Genomic DNA, 15,977 nt, shown 5'->3' with positions numbered 1-15,977 from the left:
GAAAATTAAATCATTTCACCATTTATTAGATTAATAGAAAATTAGGAAAATTATCATGTACGGACTAGGGAATAGTGACCTAGCTACATACAGTTCCCCGAACTGGAGTTGGAGCCCCCCTAAATAGGTTTATTTATTTATTTGTTTTTTATTTTTTTGAGATGGAGTCTCACTCTGTTGCCCAGGCTGGAGTGCAGTGGCACAATCTCAGCTCACTGCAACCTCCGCTTCCCAGGTTCAAATGATTCTCCTGGCTCAGCCTCCCAAGTAGCTGGGATTGCAGGCGCTTGCCACCATACCTGGCTAATTTTTGTATTTTTAGTAGAGATGGGGTTTCACCATGTTTACCAGGCTGATCTCAAACTCCTGACCTCAAGTCATCCACCCACCTTGGACTCCCAAATGCTGGGATTACAGGCATGAGCCACCATGCCCCACCTAAATAGTTTTCTTTTAATGCCTCAGGTGCTGTCTTTGAAACTCCCTGCGCTTGTTACGGTCAGTAGAATTCAGTTAGAAATTGGAGTCCTTCATGGTTGGCCTCCCTCCTTCAACTGCTACTCTCCTGTTGACTTTGACTTCCACTTAGCACCTCCTAACGAGCACGAGAAACCTGTGACATGTTTTTTTTTTTGGTTGCTGTTTTTGTTGTTGAGACAGTCTCTCTCTGTTGCCCAGGCCAGAGTGCAGTGGCACAATCTCGGCTCACTGTAGTCTCTGCTCCCCAGGTTCAAGAGATTCTCCTGCCTCAGCCTCCCCGAGTAACTGGGATTGCAAATGTGTGCCACCATACCCAGCTAGTTTTTGTATTTTTAGTAGAGACAGGGTTTCACCATGTTGGCTAGGCTGGTCTCAAACTCCTGATCTCAAATGATCTGCCTACCTTGACCTCCCAAACTGCTGGAATTACAGGTGTGAGCCACTGCACCTGGCCCAGTGTGACATGGTTTTAATTTGATTTAGCCTGATGGCTAAGTCTATGTGAAAAATCATTGGAAGTACATGATTATCCATATTTAGGGCCATACTTGGGCTCTAAATCTACCCAAGACTCTAGAGTAATACTGCAGGAGGTTCTTAATTTACTCCTAAATATCCCCTTCTCCATTCTAACACATAGCCTGCCTTATCAATGAATTAAGAAAATAGGTGGGAGAGAAGAGGCAGGATAGAAGAGAAAGAGTAAATGAATACAAGAAGCTAACTTTTTTTCTTTAATATTATTTCCTCTGTCTCCTCATTTATTTTCGTCTTCATTGTGAAGGGATAGAAAATGCCGTCCAGTCTTTTTTTTTTTTTTTTTTTTTTTTTTTGAGACGGAGTCCTGCTCTGTGTTCTGTCGCTCAGGCTGGAGTGCAGTGGTGCAATCCCAGCTCACTGCACCATCTACCTCCCAGGTTCAAGTGATTCTCCTGCCTCAGCCTCCTGAGTAGCTGGGATTACAGGCACCCGCCACCATGCCTGGCTAATTTTTTATATTTTTAGTAGAGGCGGGATTTCACTATGCTGGCCAGGCTGATCTTGAACTCCTGGCCTCAGGTGATCCACCCGCCTCGGCCTCCCAAAGTCCTGGGATTACAAGGTGTGAGCCACCGCACCCGGCTGGCTGTTAGTCTTCTCTGTTCCTAGTCCTCACACCATGCAGGATGATCTAAAAAGCTTCAAGTATAATGTTTAGATGAAACTTAGTATGAAACTGAGTCACTGTTACATGCTGCACATTGTGCAAGCCCCCGGGTCTGTATAGTAGAAAGAAAAACAGTCCTTGTTAGTCACGGAGCTTTCATTCTAACGTCAGAGCTGTTCAGCAGTGAATCAGTGAATGATCACAAAATGCTGAGTGCCAAGGAGGTATGAGGGTAGCGCCTGGGGAGAGAGTGAACGGTACCTAGACAGGAACGATCAAGCATCTGAAGGAAAGGCCCACGGGACTGGAGTGCAGCAAGCACCTGGTGGCGTTTGAGGTCAGAGAGCCAGGAGGGCCAACACCATAGAGGTCTTACATGCTGTGACAGGGATTTTTAAAATTTAATTTTATTCAAAGAAAAATGGAAAGCCAAATCGACCTTCTTTGAATATAATGCATACTAATTTTAGAACACTGTTTGTTGAAAAGGTGAAGGATTTAAAATGAGGTTTTGTTTTTTTTTTTGAGATGGAGTGTCACTCTGTGGCCCCGGCTGGAGTGCAGCAATGTGACCTCGGCTCACTGCAACCTCCGCCTCACAGGGTTCAAGCAATTCTCACGTCTCGGCCTCCCAAGTAGCTGGGACTACAGGCATGCACCACCACGCCTGGCTAATTTTTGTACTTTTAGTAGAGACACGGTTTCACTGTGTTGGCCAGGCTAGTCTCAAACTCCTGACCTCGTGATCCGCCCACCTCAGCCTCCCAAAGTGCTGGGATTACAGGCATAAGCCACCGCGCCCAGCCTAAAATTAGGTTTCGAATCAACCAAGGGATTATTACATTGTTTGATCCCATTGAAAATTGGTACTTAGGGTTAACTGTAAGCAGTTGAGAAGAAAAAGATTCGATATTTTCGCCATACAGCCCGACAGCTCTCTTTTCTTTGGTCACTCTCATTTATCTCTTGGTGGTATTTTTCTTCCCTTTCATTCAGGAGCTTTACTGTCATTTTCAAACAGGGAGCCCCCTGTTTGCTACCAGGCTGTATACTTAACCACACTGTGCTACATTGATCCATGTGTTACGATTTTACTGCATGAAAACGTGGCCTCTTTTCCAGCTCCTGACAGTCACATGGGAGAAAGTGGGTGAGGGCAGGTACTGGCTGGTCTTGCAGCTGAATAGGAGTTGTGTCTGTTTGCTTCCTAGGTCAGTTGACTTGCTTTATTATATACTTTTAAAAACTGAAGTTTTTTTTAAATCAAAAACTAATGACAAGTAATGTTTATTTGTATTTATCAGAGCTCGCAAATTATGTCATTGGTCTTCTGTGAAGTAGAGGGCTTCACAGTTCTATGGTGTTATTTTGCTAAATAGAATGGTATTTTGAAATCCAATGAGGATTTTAGGGAGATAATTTAAGACATTATGTGTTCTACAGATTGAAGAGGAAAAGAAAAGAACTGCCCGAACAGACTACTGGCTACAGCCTGTAAGTATTCAGTTGGAGTTTCTTGAGTTCTAAATGTATGTTTAAGTGAATGATTTAACTAGCATTTGGTATAAGTAACTAAACTTTTCAAACATGTATAATCTATATAGATAGAGTTAGTTATAACTTATAATGACTTTTCTTCCTATTAGATCATTAATTATTGGTTGCACCTCTATTGGAGAGTTACTTCATGCTTATAGACTAATAATGTTCTTTAAGTTTAGTGCTAAACTTGTTTATGGGCATCTTAAATTTGAGCCAGGAATTTTCAATTTTTGCTATAAGACAAGAGGTTATGTTTTCAGAAATGAGTTCAAAAAGTAGAACTGTAAATGCCCAAGTGTTGGTTTTCAATTTACAACTTATTGGAACTAGAATGTCCATTTATTAATAGGTACATTGTGGAGAAAAGCAGGCTTTAATTTCACAAACTCAAAGGAGTTTTATATTTTATTGCTTATTTATTATTGCTTATTGTTTTAAAATAATTTAAAAATAGTTTTTAAACATTTAACAATATTTTAAAATGATTATTTATTGATGCTCTATTTTAGACTTACTGAGACATGACATTTTCATAAAACTTTCAGAGTGTCTTATTCTTTTTTTTATTTTTAAATAGAGACAGGGTCTTGCTCTATTGACCAGGCTGGTCTGAAACTCCTGGCCTCAAGCGATCCTCCCACCTCAGCTTCCAGAGTAGCTAGGACTACAAGCATGCACCACTAATGCCCTGCCAATTTTTGTATTTTTTGTAGAGACAAGGTTTTACTCTTTTGCCCAGGCTGGTCAACATAGTAGCCTCAAGTGATCCTCCTGCCTCGACTTCCCAGGGTGTTAGGATTACTGGCCCGAGCCACTGTGCCGAATTTTTTTTTTTTTTTTTTTTTGAGATGGAGTTTTGCTCTCATTGCCCAGGCTGGAGTGCAATGGCACGATCTCAGCTCACCGTAATCTCTGCCTCCTGAGTTCAAGCGATTTTCCTGCCTCAGCCTCCCTAGTAGCTGAGATTACAGGTATGGGCCACCACATCCGGTTAATTTTGTATTTTTAGTAGAGACGGGGTTTCTCCATGTTGGTCAGGCTGGTCTCGAACTCCAGACCTCACGTGACCCACCTGCCTCAGCCTCCCAAAGTGCTGGGATTACAGGCGTGAGCCACCGCGCCCGGCCCACTGTGCCTAGTTTTTAAACTCAGAAAGGAAATATTTTTAACAGATCTACTGTGGATAAGGGCCAATAAGTACAGTGATGTAATGAATTATCTTCCAATTACTAGAGTGTGAACACATGAGAGCGTTTGAGAAATTAGCCCAGAAAATAGTATGACTAAATTGGAGAAGTTGTTTTGGCATTAATTGGGTTCATTTAGAAAGTCTTAAAAGAGAGACTTCAGAATAAGACTGTTCACATTTTTCCGTAAACCTATCTTTCTACTATTAAATACCCTCTCCCCAAAGTCCTTCCTAAAGTTTTGTTAGTACGATTTTAAGCATGGCTTTATGAAATACTTGACCATCTCTTTGATATATTCACTTGAAGTAGCAAATATAGAATCACTGCAGTAATATTGCATTGTTAGGCAATTTAATTTTCATTATTAGCTTTTAGACAACTAATCCAAATCAGGAAAAAATGGTAAAGAAGCAAACTCTGAATTCATTCATAAGAAGTAAGCCCAGATTTCCCTCCCATTTGAGAATTAGATGGTCAGAAGAACAATACCTTTAGCTATAACTAATCTGGAGGAATCCCAACTGTATGAAAATTCAAAGCAACTTAATGAGAAAGGGGCATAGTGAGAACTGTCCTGCATAAGCTTGCAGGCTCAGTGCCTTGCAATTTCCAGTGAGTCTCTTGCAATCTGAGTTTTTATCAGCAGTGAACAACTCAGCGCTTTTCACTTCCTGCAATGGAAAGAAACCATCTGCGAAAGACGTGAAGTACTAGAGTTGAATTTTACCGATAACAGTCCTAGATTTCCAGAAATCTGCAATGTAGAAATCAGACATTTTTTATATATATGTATATATTTTTTTCCTCTTGCTAACCACGTTGAACAGAAAGGGGAAGAAGGAATAAAAGATTGCTAAGGAAATGTTTGTCATTGTTGGGAAGGCAGAGAACTCCAGCATTTCTTATTTGGCAGGGCAGTTACATTTTCCTGTGGTTTTGGGTGAACATAGTTTAAAAGGAAGAAGTAAATGACAAACGATAACTTCTGTCTTTCCTTTCATTTTTTTTGTTATTATTTTCTAGGAAATTATTGTGAAAATTATAACCAAGAAACTGGGAGAGAAATATCATAAGAAAAAGGCTATTGTTAAGGTAAGGACGTGCAATTATGAATGGAATTTGTGAAAAAAGCTTGGGTCACAGAGTGAAGCTATTTTGGTATTTCTTGAAAATCAAGTCCTAGTAGCAGAAGTACTATGTTTAAAATTCTTGATTATTCCATGAAATGGAAGCTGAATTCATGATTGTTGGAGAAATATTTCTTTTTCATCCATAGTTTCTACTCAGCGTTGATCTGTTTTCTTACTAGGACAGATAGTATGTATGAAGGCCCATCAGCACCTCTTCAAAACCTCAGCATGCATGCCTTGCTTGTCAGTAAAATGTACTTTATTTTTTAATGATAGGCCATATATTAAAAGTAGTGGCAAAAACTGCAATTACTTTTATGCCAGCCTAACAATTATACTGTCAGAGGTCTCATGAGGACTTCTTGTGTTTTGCTTGAGAAACTGTCTTTTGGCTACTCTGGGATTTTATTTATTTTTATTTTTATTTTTATTTCTGAGACAGAGTCTGGCTCTGTTGCCCAGGCTGGAGTGCAGTGGTGCGATCTCAGCTCATTGCAACCATCGCCTCCCAGGTTCAAGTGATTCTCCTGCCTCAGCCTCCCGAGTAGCTGGGATTACAGGTGGCCACCACCGCACCTGGCTAACTTTTATATTTTTAGTAGAAACGGGGTTTCACCAAGTTGGCTGGGCTGGTCTCAAACTCCTGACCTCAGGTGATCTACCTGCCTCAGCCTCCCAAAGTACTGGGATTACAGATGTGAGCCACTGCACCCGGCCTACTCTGAGATTTTAAAGTTTGTATCAATATTCTAGGCCTTTCCTCCCTTTTTGCCTTTCCTAAATTTAGTTTTATTCTAGCACCCAGCCTTGTGCATGCCTATTGCCCTTCTTCCACTGTACATTAAGCTAGGCAAAACTACCCCTCTTGTTAGATTTCTTAAAGTCTTATTCCAGGACCACCAATCTGTTATTGTTTCCAGATGAAAACCTTTACTAAGCTTTGAATTGAGTTCTTTATTGAGAACCATAGACTGGGAAATCATGTATGGAATCTAGAAAATAGTGTCATTTATAGAAGGAGTTACTCTTTCTTTTGATTGATATTTTATTTGTCTTCATTTCATTTGCTTTTGATCTTTTAAATGAGTGTGCACATATTTCTTCTATTATAAAAGTGTTCATTTTACATGACAGGAAGTAATTGACAAATATACAGCTGTTGTGAAGATGATTGATTCTGGAGACAAGCTGAAACTTGACCAGACTCATTTAGAGACAGTAATTCCAGCACCAGGTAAATCTGTTTGCAGACCATTTAATACATATGCCATCAAAATGAGCGGTTCCATTTTCAAACCACTGTATTTTGACAGTACTTGTTGGTTGTTATTTTTCTGTCTTGGCGACATTAACTGCCAGCGTAACTCATCTCTGTTTGGATTCAAGGGCATCGTAGTTTACTGGCTCTCTGATGAAGCTGTTTTGTGGCATCAGTGGATTTTCCTTTCCTGGAATACTTTTTTTTTTTTTTTCCTGAAGCAAAACGTAGACATATATGGATAGCATTTGTTATATTAGGCTTATGGTTATAGGTTGAGAATCTCTCATCTGAAATGCCTGGACCAGAAGAGTTTCCAATTTTGGATTTTGGAATTTGCATATACATAATTGGATATCTTAGGGTTGGAACCCATGTCTTAACACAAAATTGATTTATGTTTTATTTTATTTTTATTTATTTATTTATTTTTGAGACACAGTTTCACTCTGTCACCCAGGCTGGAGTGTAGCGGCACGATCTTGACTTACTGCAACCTCCATCTCCCAGGTCAAGCAATTCTCCTGCCTTAGCCTCCCAAGTAGCTGGGATTACAGGCATGCATCACCACATCTGGCTGATTTTTGTATTTTTAGTAAAGACGGGGCTTCACCGTGTTGGCCAGGCTGGTCTCAGACTCCTGACCTCAAGTGATCCACCCACTTCAGCCTCCCAAAGGGCTGGAATTACAGGCATGAGCCACTATACTCATCCTCATTTATGTTTTATATACACCTTACACACATAGCCTGAAGGTAATTTTATACAATATTTTAAATAATTTTGATTGCATCTTGACAGTGGCCTGTCACAGGAGGTCAGGTGTGGAATTTCCCACTTGTGGCATGATGTCAGCACTCAAAAGATTTTACATTTTGGAGCTTTTCAAATTTTCAGATTAGGAATGTTCAATCTGTAATGTATTTGTTTAGCTCTCTGCGATAGTCAAGTGAAAGTCTGTGTTATTTTGCTTTTTTTCCCCTTAGGTGTCTTTGCCTTTTGGACACTTACCCGTATCTGAGTACAAACACTGCTTTGACCAGGTTGTTTACCTCTGACTCAAAATCTTCCTGGGGGTGTCATTGCCAATGTAGTGATAACATCAGTCTCTGGAACTTCTAATTATCATATTCTTTATTCTTTTTCCCCCTAAAGTAAAAATTCTTTTTACAGATTAGAAAAATGTGTGTTAGTTTTATTGTGGTAAAATTGATGTACAATAAATCACACATATGTAAAGTATACAATTTGGTAAGTTTGAACATGTGCCTACTTCCATAAAACCATCACTACAATCAAGCTGATGAATAGATCCTCTCATTTCCCTCTCTAATCCCTCCCTCCTACCTTCTGCTCCTGCATCCTCTGTCTTCCTCGGCATCTGCTGACATGCTTTCTGTCATTATAGTTCAGTTCGTATTTTTCTAGAATTTTATATAAATTAAGTTTCTATAAATATAAATGTGTCCTGTTTTCTGGTCTGGCTACTTTCACTCAGTGTAATTATTTTGGATTCACCTATGTGGTGGAACGTATCCGTAGTTCATTCTTTTTTCTTGCTGTATGTCATTGTATGGATATGCAGTATTCCCCCTTACCCTATACCTTCCAAGACCACCAGTGAATGCCTGAAACCATGGATAGTACCAAACACTATATATACTATGTTTTTTTCCTACATACATACCTATAATAAAGTTTAACTTATGAATTAGGCACAGTAAAAGATTGAGAATAATAACTAATAATAAAATAGAGCAATTATAATAATATAGTATGATAAAAGTTATGTGAATGTGGTCTCTTTCTCTCAAAATATTTTATTGTACTTTACACACCTATTTTTGGACCACGCTGACTGAGAGTAACCAAAACCTGGGATAAGGGGGGACTACTGTACCAGTTTGTTTATCCAGTTATCTGTTGATAGACATTTGGCTTATTTACAGCTTTTGGCTGTTAAAAATAAAACTGCTGTGAACATATACGTACAAAGCTTTGTGTGGATATCTGGTTTCTTTTTTCTTGGGTAAATACATAGAATGGCTCAGTCACATGTTAGGTATAAGTTTAAATTTTTGTAAAACTGCCAAACCATCTTATGAATTTTGCAAAAAGACAAAGTAAGCTAAATTGTCTCTGATTACTTCTGGACTCTGAACATTTTCTCCAAGTACCTTATATTCTTTGCAGTCTAAAAGTAAAACATACATATTCCTTTAACAAATAATTGGGGGAAAAATGAGAAGTCTTATAATGTTCGAGTAGTGAAAGTATCCATACACCGCACTAAAATACTACACACTTCTTAAATGATTGAGAACTTCTAAGAAAAAGGGTTTTGTTTTTTATTATGTTTATTCAGTGTAGTACATTTTGCTGTAACAAGTTAGAAGAAAAGTGGAGATATTTCTTCACATTAATTTTTATATTCTTTTCCATCATAGGAAAAAGAATTCTAGTTTTAAATGGAGGCTACAGAGGAAATGAAGGTACCCTAGAATCCATCAATGAGAAGACTTTTTCAGCTACTATCGTCATTGAAACTGTAAGTTTGTTTACACAAAGACAGAAATTTCAAAATGCTTTAAAAATGTGCCATAGTTTTTTTTAATTGGATTGTTCTTTATTTTAGAATTTGAGTTTTTTGTTAGCCTTCTATCCTATTTGGAAATCTGTAAGCTTATTTTCTCCAGTGACTCTGCCATTGCTAAAGTATTTTATTTTCTGATTACAAAAGAAATGTGTACTCATGCATAAAACCCCAAAAAACATAATTTAATATAAATAATTATAAAAATTAATCATAGTCCCCCAGCCCAACAATAAACCCCATTAATATTTTGGTCTGTTCCTTTCCAATCTTGGTGTTTTATGAAAGTGTGTGTAATAGGTACAGTTTTATATCCTTTTTTCCCCTCATATCGAATATAAAACTCAATTTGGCATAGTAAAGTTAGTGGGGGAAGTAAAGTCATTGTCAAGAGGGAGGGAACCACAGAGGTCAACCACTTTTTAAAATGTCTTCCCTTTTTTCATAAAGGATTTAAGGTAGCAGAGATCAATACAGTAATTTAAAGAACTCTGACTTATAAATAAAGTTGGTTATTGACTTAGAACTGATATTTCACTCACAGGTCTGTGAGTGAGGTCTGAGATATCTTCAGAAAGAAAGTTTCCTTTTAGAACTCTGAACTACTGCACTGCGTATCTTTGATGCTAAACAAAAGAATTTTTTATCTTCAGTACAGTCAGTTTTAGTATTTCTGGGGGAGCTTGGGAGTAATAGATCACTTAGAGAGTTTAATGAAAGTTTAGACTCTTCAAAACATTGCACATAATTGCCAAATTTTATTTGTTCTCTTGGGGAGTTTATAGGCCCCCTAAGCCCATGGACCTGTTAGAGAATATGTGTCTAGGAAGGTTTTCTGGAAAAACCATTTAGGTCCTTATTTGAGAGAATTCTCATTTCAGTAAATCAAGCTTTTCTCCTTTTTTTTTTTCTTTCTGATCCTGACAGTGCTAACCTAGAAGCTGTTACTTGCTAACTGTTACTAACGTAAACTAAGGGGAAAAAAGGGAAAAAGGACTCTTACTTGGCATTGAGGAACATGTCAGTCTGACTAAATTAGCAGATTGAGTTTTAACAAAAAACTCTATAAGATTTTCTCTGACTCTATCAGCATAAGGCAGTAGAAAATCCAGTATTTCCTTGACAACTTGCTTATCCTTCCCTTATTAATTTCTTTTTTTTTTTTTTTTTGCATGGACCATGCATGAAACTTACCTTATTAATTTCATAGTGCTATCAAATGCAGATCCTGTTTCATGTTTTCATCTCAGGGAAACACAAAACAACTGATTACTGTTGAGGCTGTGTTGAGTTCCATCTCGATACCTTTGGTTCGCAGGTTGTGTCCATTCATCAAAAACTAATTTCTCACCTTCTGCACTGTAGACCCAGTTTCATCTTCTGTACTGAGGTAGAACTTAGCAGCAAATCCACATGAAAAGCCTCTTTCTGTTTGATTGCAAAGCAACATGTACTTCTTTTAGAAGAGGGAATCTACCAGCTTGGCATGGTGGCTCATGCCTGTAATTCCAGCACTTTGGGAGGCTGAGGCGGACGAATCACCTGAGGTCAGGAGTTCGAGACCAGCCCGGCCAACATGGAGAAACCCCATCTCCACTAAAAATACAAAAATTAGCTGGGCGCGGTGGCAAATGCCTGAAGTCCCAGCTCGGGAGACTGAGGCAGGAGAATCGCTTGAACCTGGGAGGCAGAGGTTGCAGTGAGCCAAGATTGCGCCACTTACTCTGGCCTGGGTGACAGCGAGACTCCGTCTCAAAAAAAAAAAAAAAGGGAATCTGTCTCCTAATTTTTTTTTCTTCCTTTCTTCAGCCTGTCCTCATTAAAAAAAAAAAAAAAATCTCTGTATATGCTTGTGTCATCACTTGAGCTTTGCAAGTGGTTATTTTTATCATTTCTGGCACCTTAAGTTTTCATGTCGTTGATAATATTTGAAATTTATGCATATATCAAGCAGATTTTTAACATCCAATAAATTGTTCCTAAATAGCTTCAGCTTTTTAGCTATTTGCCCTATAAGCCCAAATGTCTGGCTCCCTTCTTATTCTCCAGATTTATGGTACTTATCAGAAAAATGTAATTGACCATAGACCATTAAACATGATAATGAAAAATCTAACCTAGGTTATACTTTATCTGGGAACTTAATTCCTTTAAATATGATAATTATTTGTTGTGAAGGGAAGCAGTAAAAAAAATGTTAAAATCTCAGTTCTAGGGTTAAAGTCATCATCATTGTCATCATCATTATTGTCATCATCATCATGTTATATTTTGCAAGGGAGAGGATTAACTGTCAAATTTAATTTTAATTTAATTTAATTTTATTTTATTTTATTATTTATTTTCAAGACAGAGTCTCACTCTGTCTCCCAGGCTGGAGTGCAATGGCACGATCTCAACTCACTGCAACCTCTGCCTCTGGGTTCAAGAAATTCTTCTGCTCCAGCCTCCCAAGTAGCTGGGATTACAGGTGTGTGCCACCATGCCCAGCTAATTTTTATATTTTTAGTAGAGATAGGGTTTCACTATGTTGGTCAGGCTGGTCTCAAACTCCTGACCTCAGGTGATCCACCTGCCTCGGCCTCCCAAAGTGCTGGGATTACAGATGTGAGCACTGCGCCCAACCCAACTCTCAAATTTTAAACAAAAGATTAAATAATAATTAGAGTTGAAAATTATTGAGCTCTCACTCATATTAAATTCCAGGTCTAGTCACTTTATATGAAATAACTCATTTATATTTCCCAACAACCCAATCATACAGACATTACTATTATTTCCACTGGGAGATAATAAGGCACAGAGAGGAAACTGAAGGACAGAGAGGTTAAATCAATTGTTGAAAGTGAGATTTGAACTTGGGGAGTGTAGGTTCACAGCCCATATTCTTAGCCTCTGTGTTCCCAGGTTATATCCGCTTTTGTGATAGAAAATATCTTTCATTAATTAAGTTTTCCTCTTTCCCTTTTTGTTCGATATGAAAGAAGAAAATAAATTTAAAGTTGGACTCTTTTTATAATCTGGACCAGTGTAACTATCACAGCCAACCTAGACAAACATGTTTGAGTATCTGTAATGCTTACAAAATGATATTTCCTATAAAAAAAAGAAAACCCCAAATGGACAATGGCACAAACATGGTAGAAGTTAACGTTTCACTCTAAAAACCCCAAATGGGTATTTTTGATCAGGGAACTCTTTCTAAGTGGCGATTTGTGAACCCAGGGTCCTTCCAGCTAGTGCCTCTACTGCCCTCAAGTGGCATCTCCAGTTGCCATGTCTGTGGGCACTGGGCAGCCAAAAGGAGCTTGGCAGATTGTGTGTCAGGGATAGCACGTCTGGACCGTCACTTCTGTTTGCTTTCATGGGCTGGAGCTCCATGCATGGCCACAGCTAACCACAAGGGAGCCAGGAAACTGGCTATCCAGGAAGCAGAGGAGATACTGAACAGCTAGCAGGTCTCTGCCACAATATCTATTGATAACGTATGTCAGATGTCACAGAAGAAAATATGGTAGTTCTTAATGAGAATGCCATAGATTATTCTTAAAATTCATAGATGTATACAAATGTTAACAATCTTAATGGTATTTTAGGGATGCGGAAAAGGCAAATTTGTATCCATAAGTATGGTGTCATTTTTTTGTCTTTTAGGAATATGTGTTTTTAACCTTATTTTAAATTATTTTAATTTGTAGGGCCCTTTAAAAGGACGCAGAGTTGAAGGAATTCAATATGAAGACATTTCTAAACTTGCCTGAGTTTGAAAATTTGTTAACAATACATTAAAATCTTAAAGCATCAAATTGGTGTTCGCCAAGGCATTATGAGACTCTACTGTGTTAGGGTATATTCTTTTGTATAAAACAAACAGGTTTTTGAAAATATTACTGTATAGTTGTTCAGCTAAGCTTTGAGAAGAATTTAATTATGTCTCATGAGGTATCAAAACTATGTAATTTTGTCCTTGTTATTTTTGTTTCCTTTGTAATTTACTTGATGAGTTTATATCTTCATTAAAGAATGTTATTATAAAGTGTTTTATATATGACAATTTAGAATCATGTAATTGGAGAAAATCCTTCATACACTCTATATTTTCAGTAGTAGAGTAGTCAAGTTGAACTCTAAGTGTGACTAAATTTTAAATGTCAAACCATAAATATAGAAGCAGCTTTATTGTGGTAATAATTCATATACCATACAGATCACTCATTTAAAATATACATACAATTCAGTGGTTTTTAGTATTTTTGCAGAATTGTGCAGCCATCACCACTGTCTGATTTTAAACACTTTCATACCCCAAAATGAAACCCTGTAATAGTCAATCGCTATTTTTCCCCTCTGCCCTAGCCCTAGACAGCCACTAATGTACTTTCCGTCTCTATGGATTTGCCCTTTCTGGACATTTCTTATAAATGGAATCATATAATATGTGATCTTTTATGACTGGCTTCTTACACTTAGCATCATGTTTTCAAGGTTTATCCATGCGGTAGCATGTAGGCGTGCTTCATTTGTTTTTATGGCTGCTTAATATTCCACTGTATGGATGTACCGTATTTTGTTTGTCCATTCATCAGCTGATAAACATGTAGATTGTTTCTACTTTTTGGCTATTGTGAATAATGCTGCCATGATCACCCATTTACAGGATTTTATGTGAACAGAAGCTTTCGCTTCTGCCAAACTCTTCCAGAGCAGCTATACCATTTTACAGTCCTACCAGCAATGTTGAACTATACTTTTATTTGTTTTTAATTTTTTTACTTTTAGAGACATGGTCTCACTGTGTTGCCCAGGCTGCTGTCAAACTCCTGGGCTCAAGTGATCCTCCTGCCTCAGCCTCCCAAAGTGCTAGGATTGCAGGTGTGAGCCACGGCACCCTGCCTAACTATACAGTTTGAAATAAGTAGGGCAGTGTATTATTAGGGAATGCAAAAGACAGGAAACCCACATTTGCCTGTGCCAAAGGAAAAACAAAGGGATATTTGTAGTGCACATGACTGAAAGGAGCAGACGCTAGCTTCCAGGGCAGCGGGACCGGGTGTGAACAGCCTTCCCTGGGCTTTTGCTCTGTCTCTGGCTCCTGTGCTGGCTCTCTATGTTTACATTCTTGGGCACTCTAGGTTTACATCTTACCCTTCAGCAGCACCAGGAAGAGAGAGATGATCTATCTTTTCTTTTTCTTTTTTTTTTTTTTTTCTGAGACAGAGTCTCACTCTGTCACCCAAGCTGGAGTGCAGTAGTGCAATCTCGGCTCACTGCAACCTCCACCTCCCGAGTTCAAGCCATTCTCCTGCCTCAGCCTCCTGAGTAGCTGGGACTACAGGCATGCGCCACCACGCCCAGCTAATTTTTGTAATTTTAGTAGAGATGAGGTTTCACCATGTTGGCCAGGATGGTCTCGATCTCTTGACCTTGTGATCTGCCCACCTCAGCCTCCCAAAGTGCTGGGATTACAGGCATGAGCCACTACGCCTCTTTTTGTTTTGTTTTGTTTTTTGAGATAGGGTCTTGCTATGTCATCCAGCCTGGAGTGCAGTGGCACAATCATGGCTCACTGCAGCCTCGTCCTCCTGGGCTTAGGTCATTGATTCTCCCACCTCAGCCTCCCGAGTAGCTGGGACTACAGGCATGCACTACCATGCCTCACTAATTTTTTTGATTTTTAGTAGAGATGAGGTCTTGCTATGTTGCCCAGGCTGGTCTCAAACTCTTGAGCTCAAGCAGTCCTCCTGCCTTGGCCTCCTAAAATGTTGTGATTACAGGTGTGAGCTACCACGCCTTGCCTGAGTTGATCTTCTACAAGAGTTCAAACAAAAAACAGACCATACCAGGATGATCACTTCAAACATGAGGATGGGTATAAGCTGACGTCAGACACAGGTACAGTGCCAACCCCTGGGATCTCTCTCTTTAACTGAGAGTCAGGGAGGGCTGATTGCTTCTATTCTCAGAAGGTGGGAAAACATATGCTGTTAGCAGAAATGTAAGAGGCAGTAAAGAAATACTAATAGGATGATGGCAGAAGCTTTACAGAAAATGTTCTTCAGGGATGAATTAAGGTTTTTCCAAAGTAACCTGACAGCACATTATGGAAAGCAACTGGGTTTTGGGTGTGGGCAGTCTTTAGATCAAATTCTGGCAGTTCTGTTCATTGGCTTTGTAATATTAGAATGTTAATGTTCTTGAATTGCAATGTTTTTAATGTATAAATTGTCAAAATGTTTTTCAGCAGGGTTGATGGGAGACCTACAGAAAATACATATAAAGCATCAGACATGAAGTCCAGCACATAGTAGGTATTGAATAAATGGCAGTGAGTGGTCATGTCCAGAAATGAAGCCAAGAAATTGAGCCTGGACTACTAAGAATCTGGTCTGAAGAATTTCAAAAAGGAGAATGGTTCTCCCTGATAACAAATAGTGATGAGTAAAACCAGACAAATTACATATGCCTCCCCCAAGTATGTAAGTTTGGAATCAACTTGGTGGTTTTCTTCAGAGAAAAAATGTTTCATGTCTGCCTCCCACATTTAATTCTCCAGCGTCTTTCTGAAATTATTTCAGAATGAAATGAGGTAGCATACTTGAGGTTAAATTCAATAAAAAATATCTGAAGCATAAAAATA

At 38.7% G+C, this 15,977-nt stretch overlaps 1 protein-coding gene across 7 annotated transcripts in view; it reads left to right on the top strand.

Moving 5' to 3' along the window:
- KIN (Kin17 DNA and RNA binding protein) overlaps positions 1-15,977 on the top strand; it is a 34,970-nt gene extending 18,993 nt beyond the window's left edge. Inside the window, exons 9-14 of one of the 7 annotated variants that reach the window (XR_001721217.2) lie at positions 3,071-3,121; positions 5,383-5,451; positions 6,624-6,723; positions 9,195-9,295; positions 15,115-15,232; positions 15,585-15,977. Coding sequence is in view for 4 of the 7 variants with exons in the window: in XM_009457912.5 (XP_009456187.1) it covers positions 3,071-3,121; positions 5,383-5,451; positions 6,624-6,723; positions 9,195-9,361 (387 nt within the window). In the remaining 3 variants the exon portion in view is untranslated. The other 6 variants (XR_001721216.2, XR_010146789.1, XM_016962619.2 and 3 more) reach the window with 6 other exon arrangements.

Source organism: Pan troglodytes, chromosome 8, assembly GCF_028858775.2.
Source record: "Pan troglodytes isolate AG18354 chromosome 8, NHGRI_mPanTro3-v2.0_pri, whole genome shotgun sequence".
Taxonomy (NCBI): domain Eukaryota; kingdom Metazoa; phylum Chordata; class Mammalia; order Primates; family Hominidae; genus Pan; species Pan troglodytes.
This window is presented reverse-complemented; position numbering and strand designations above follow the sequence as displayed.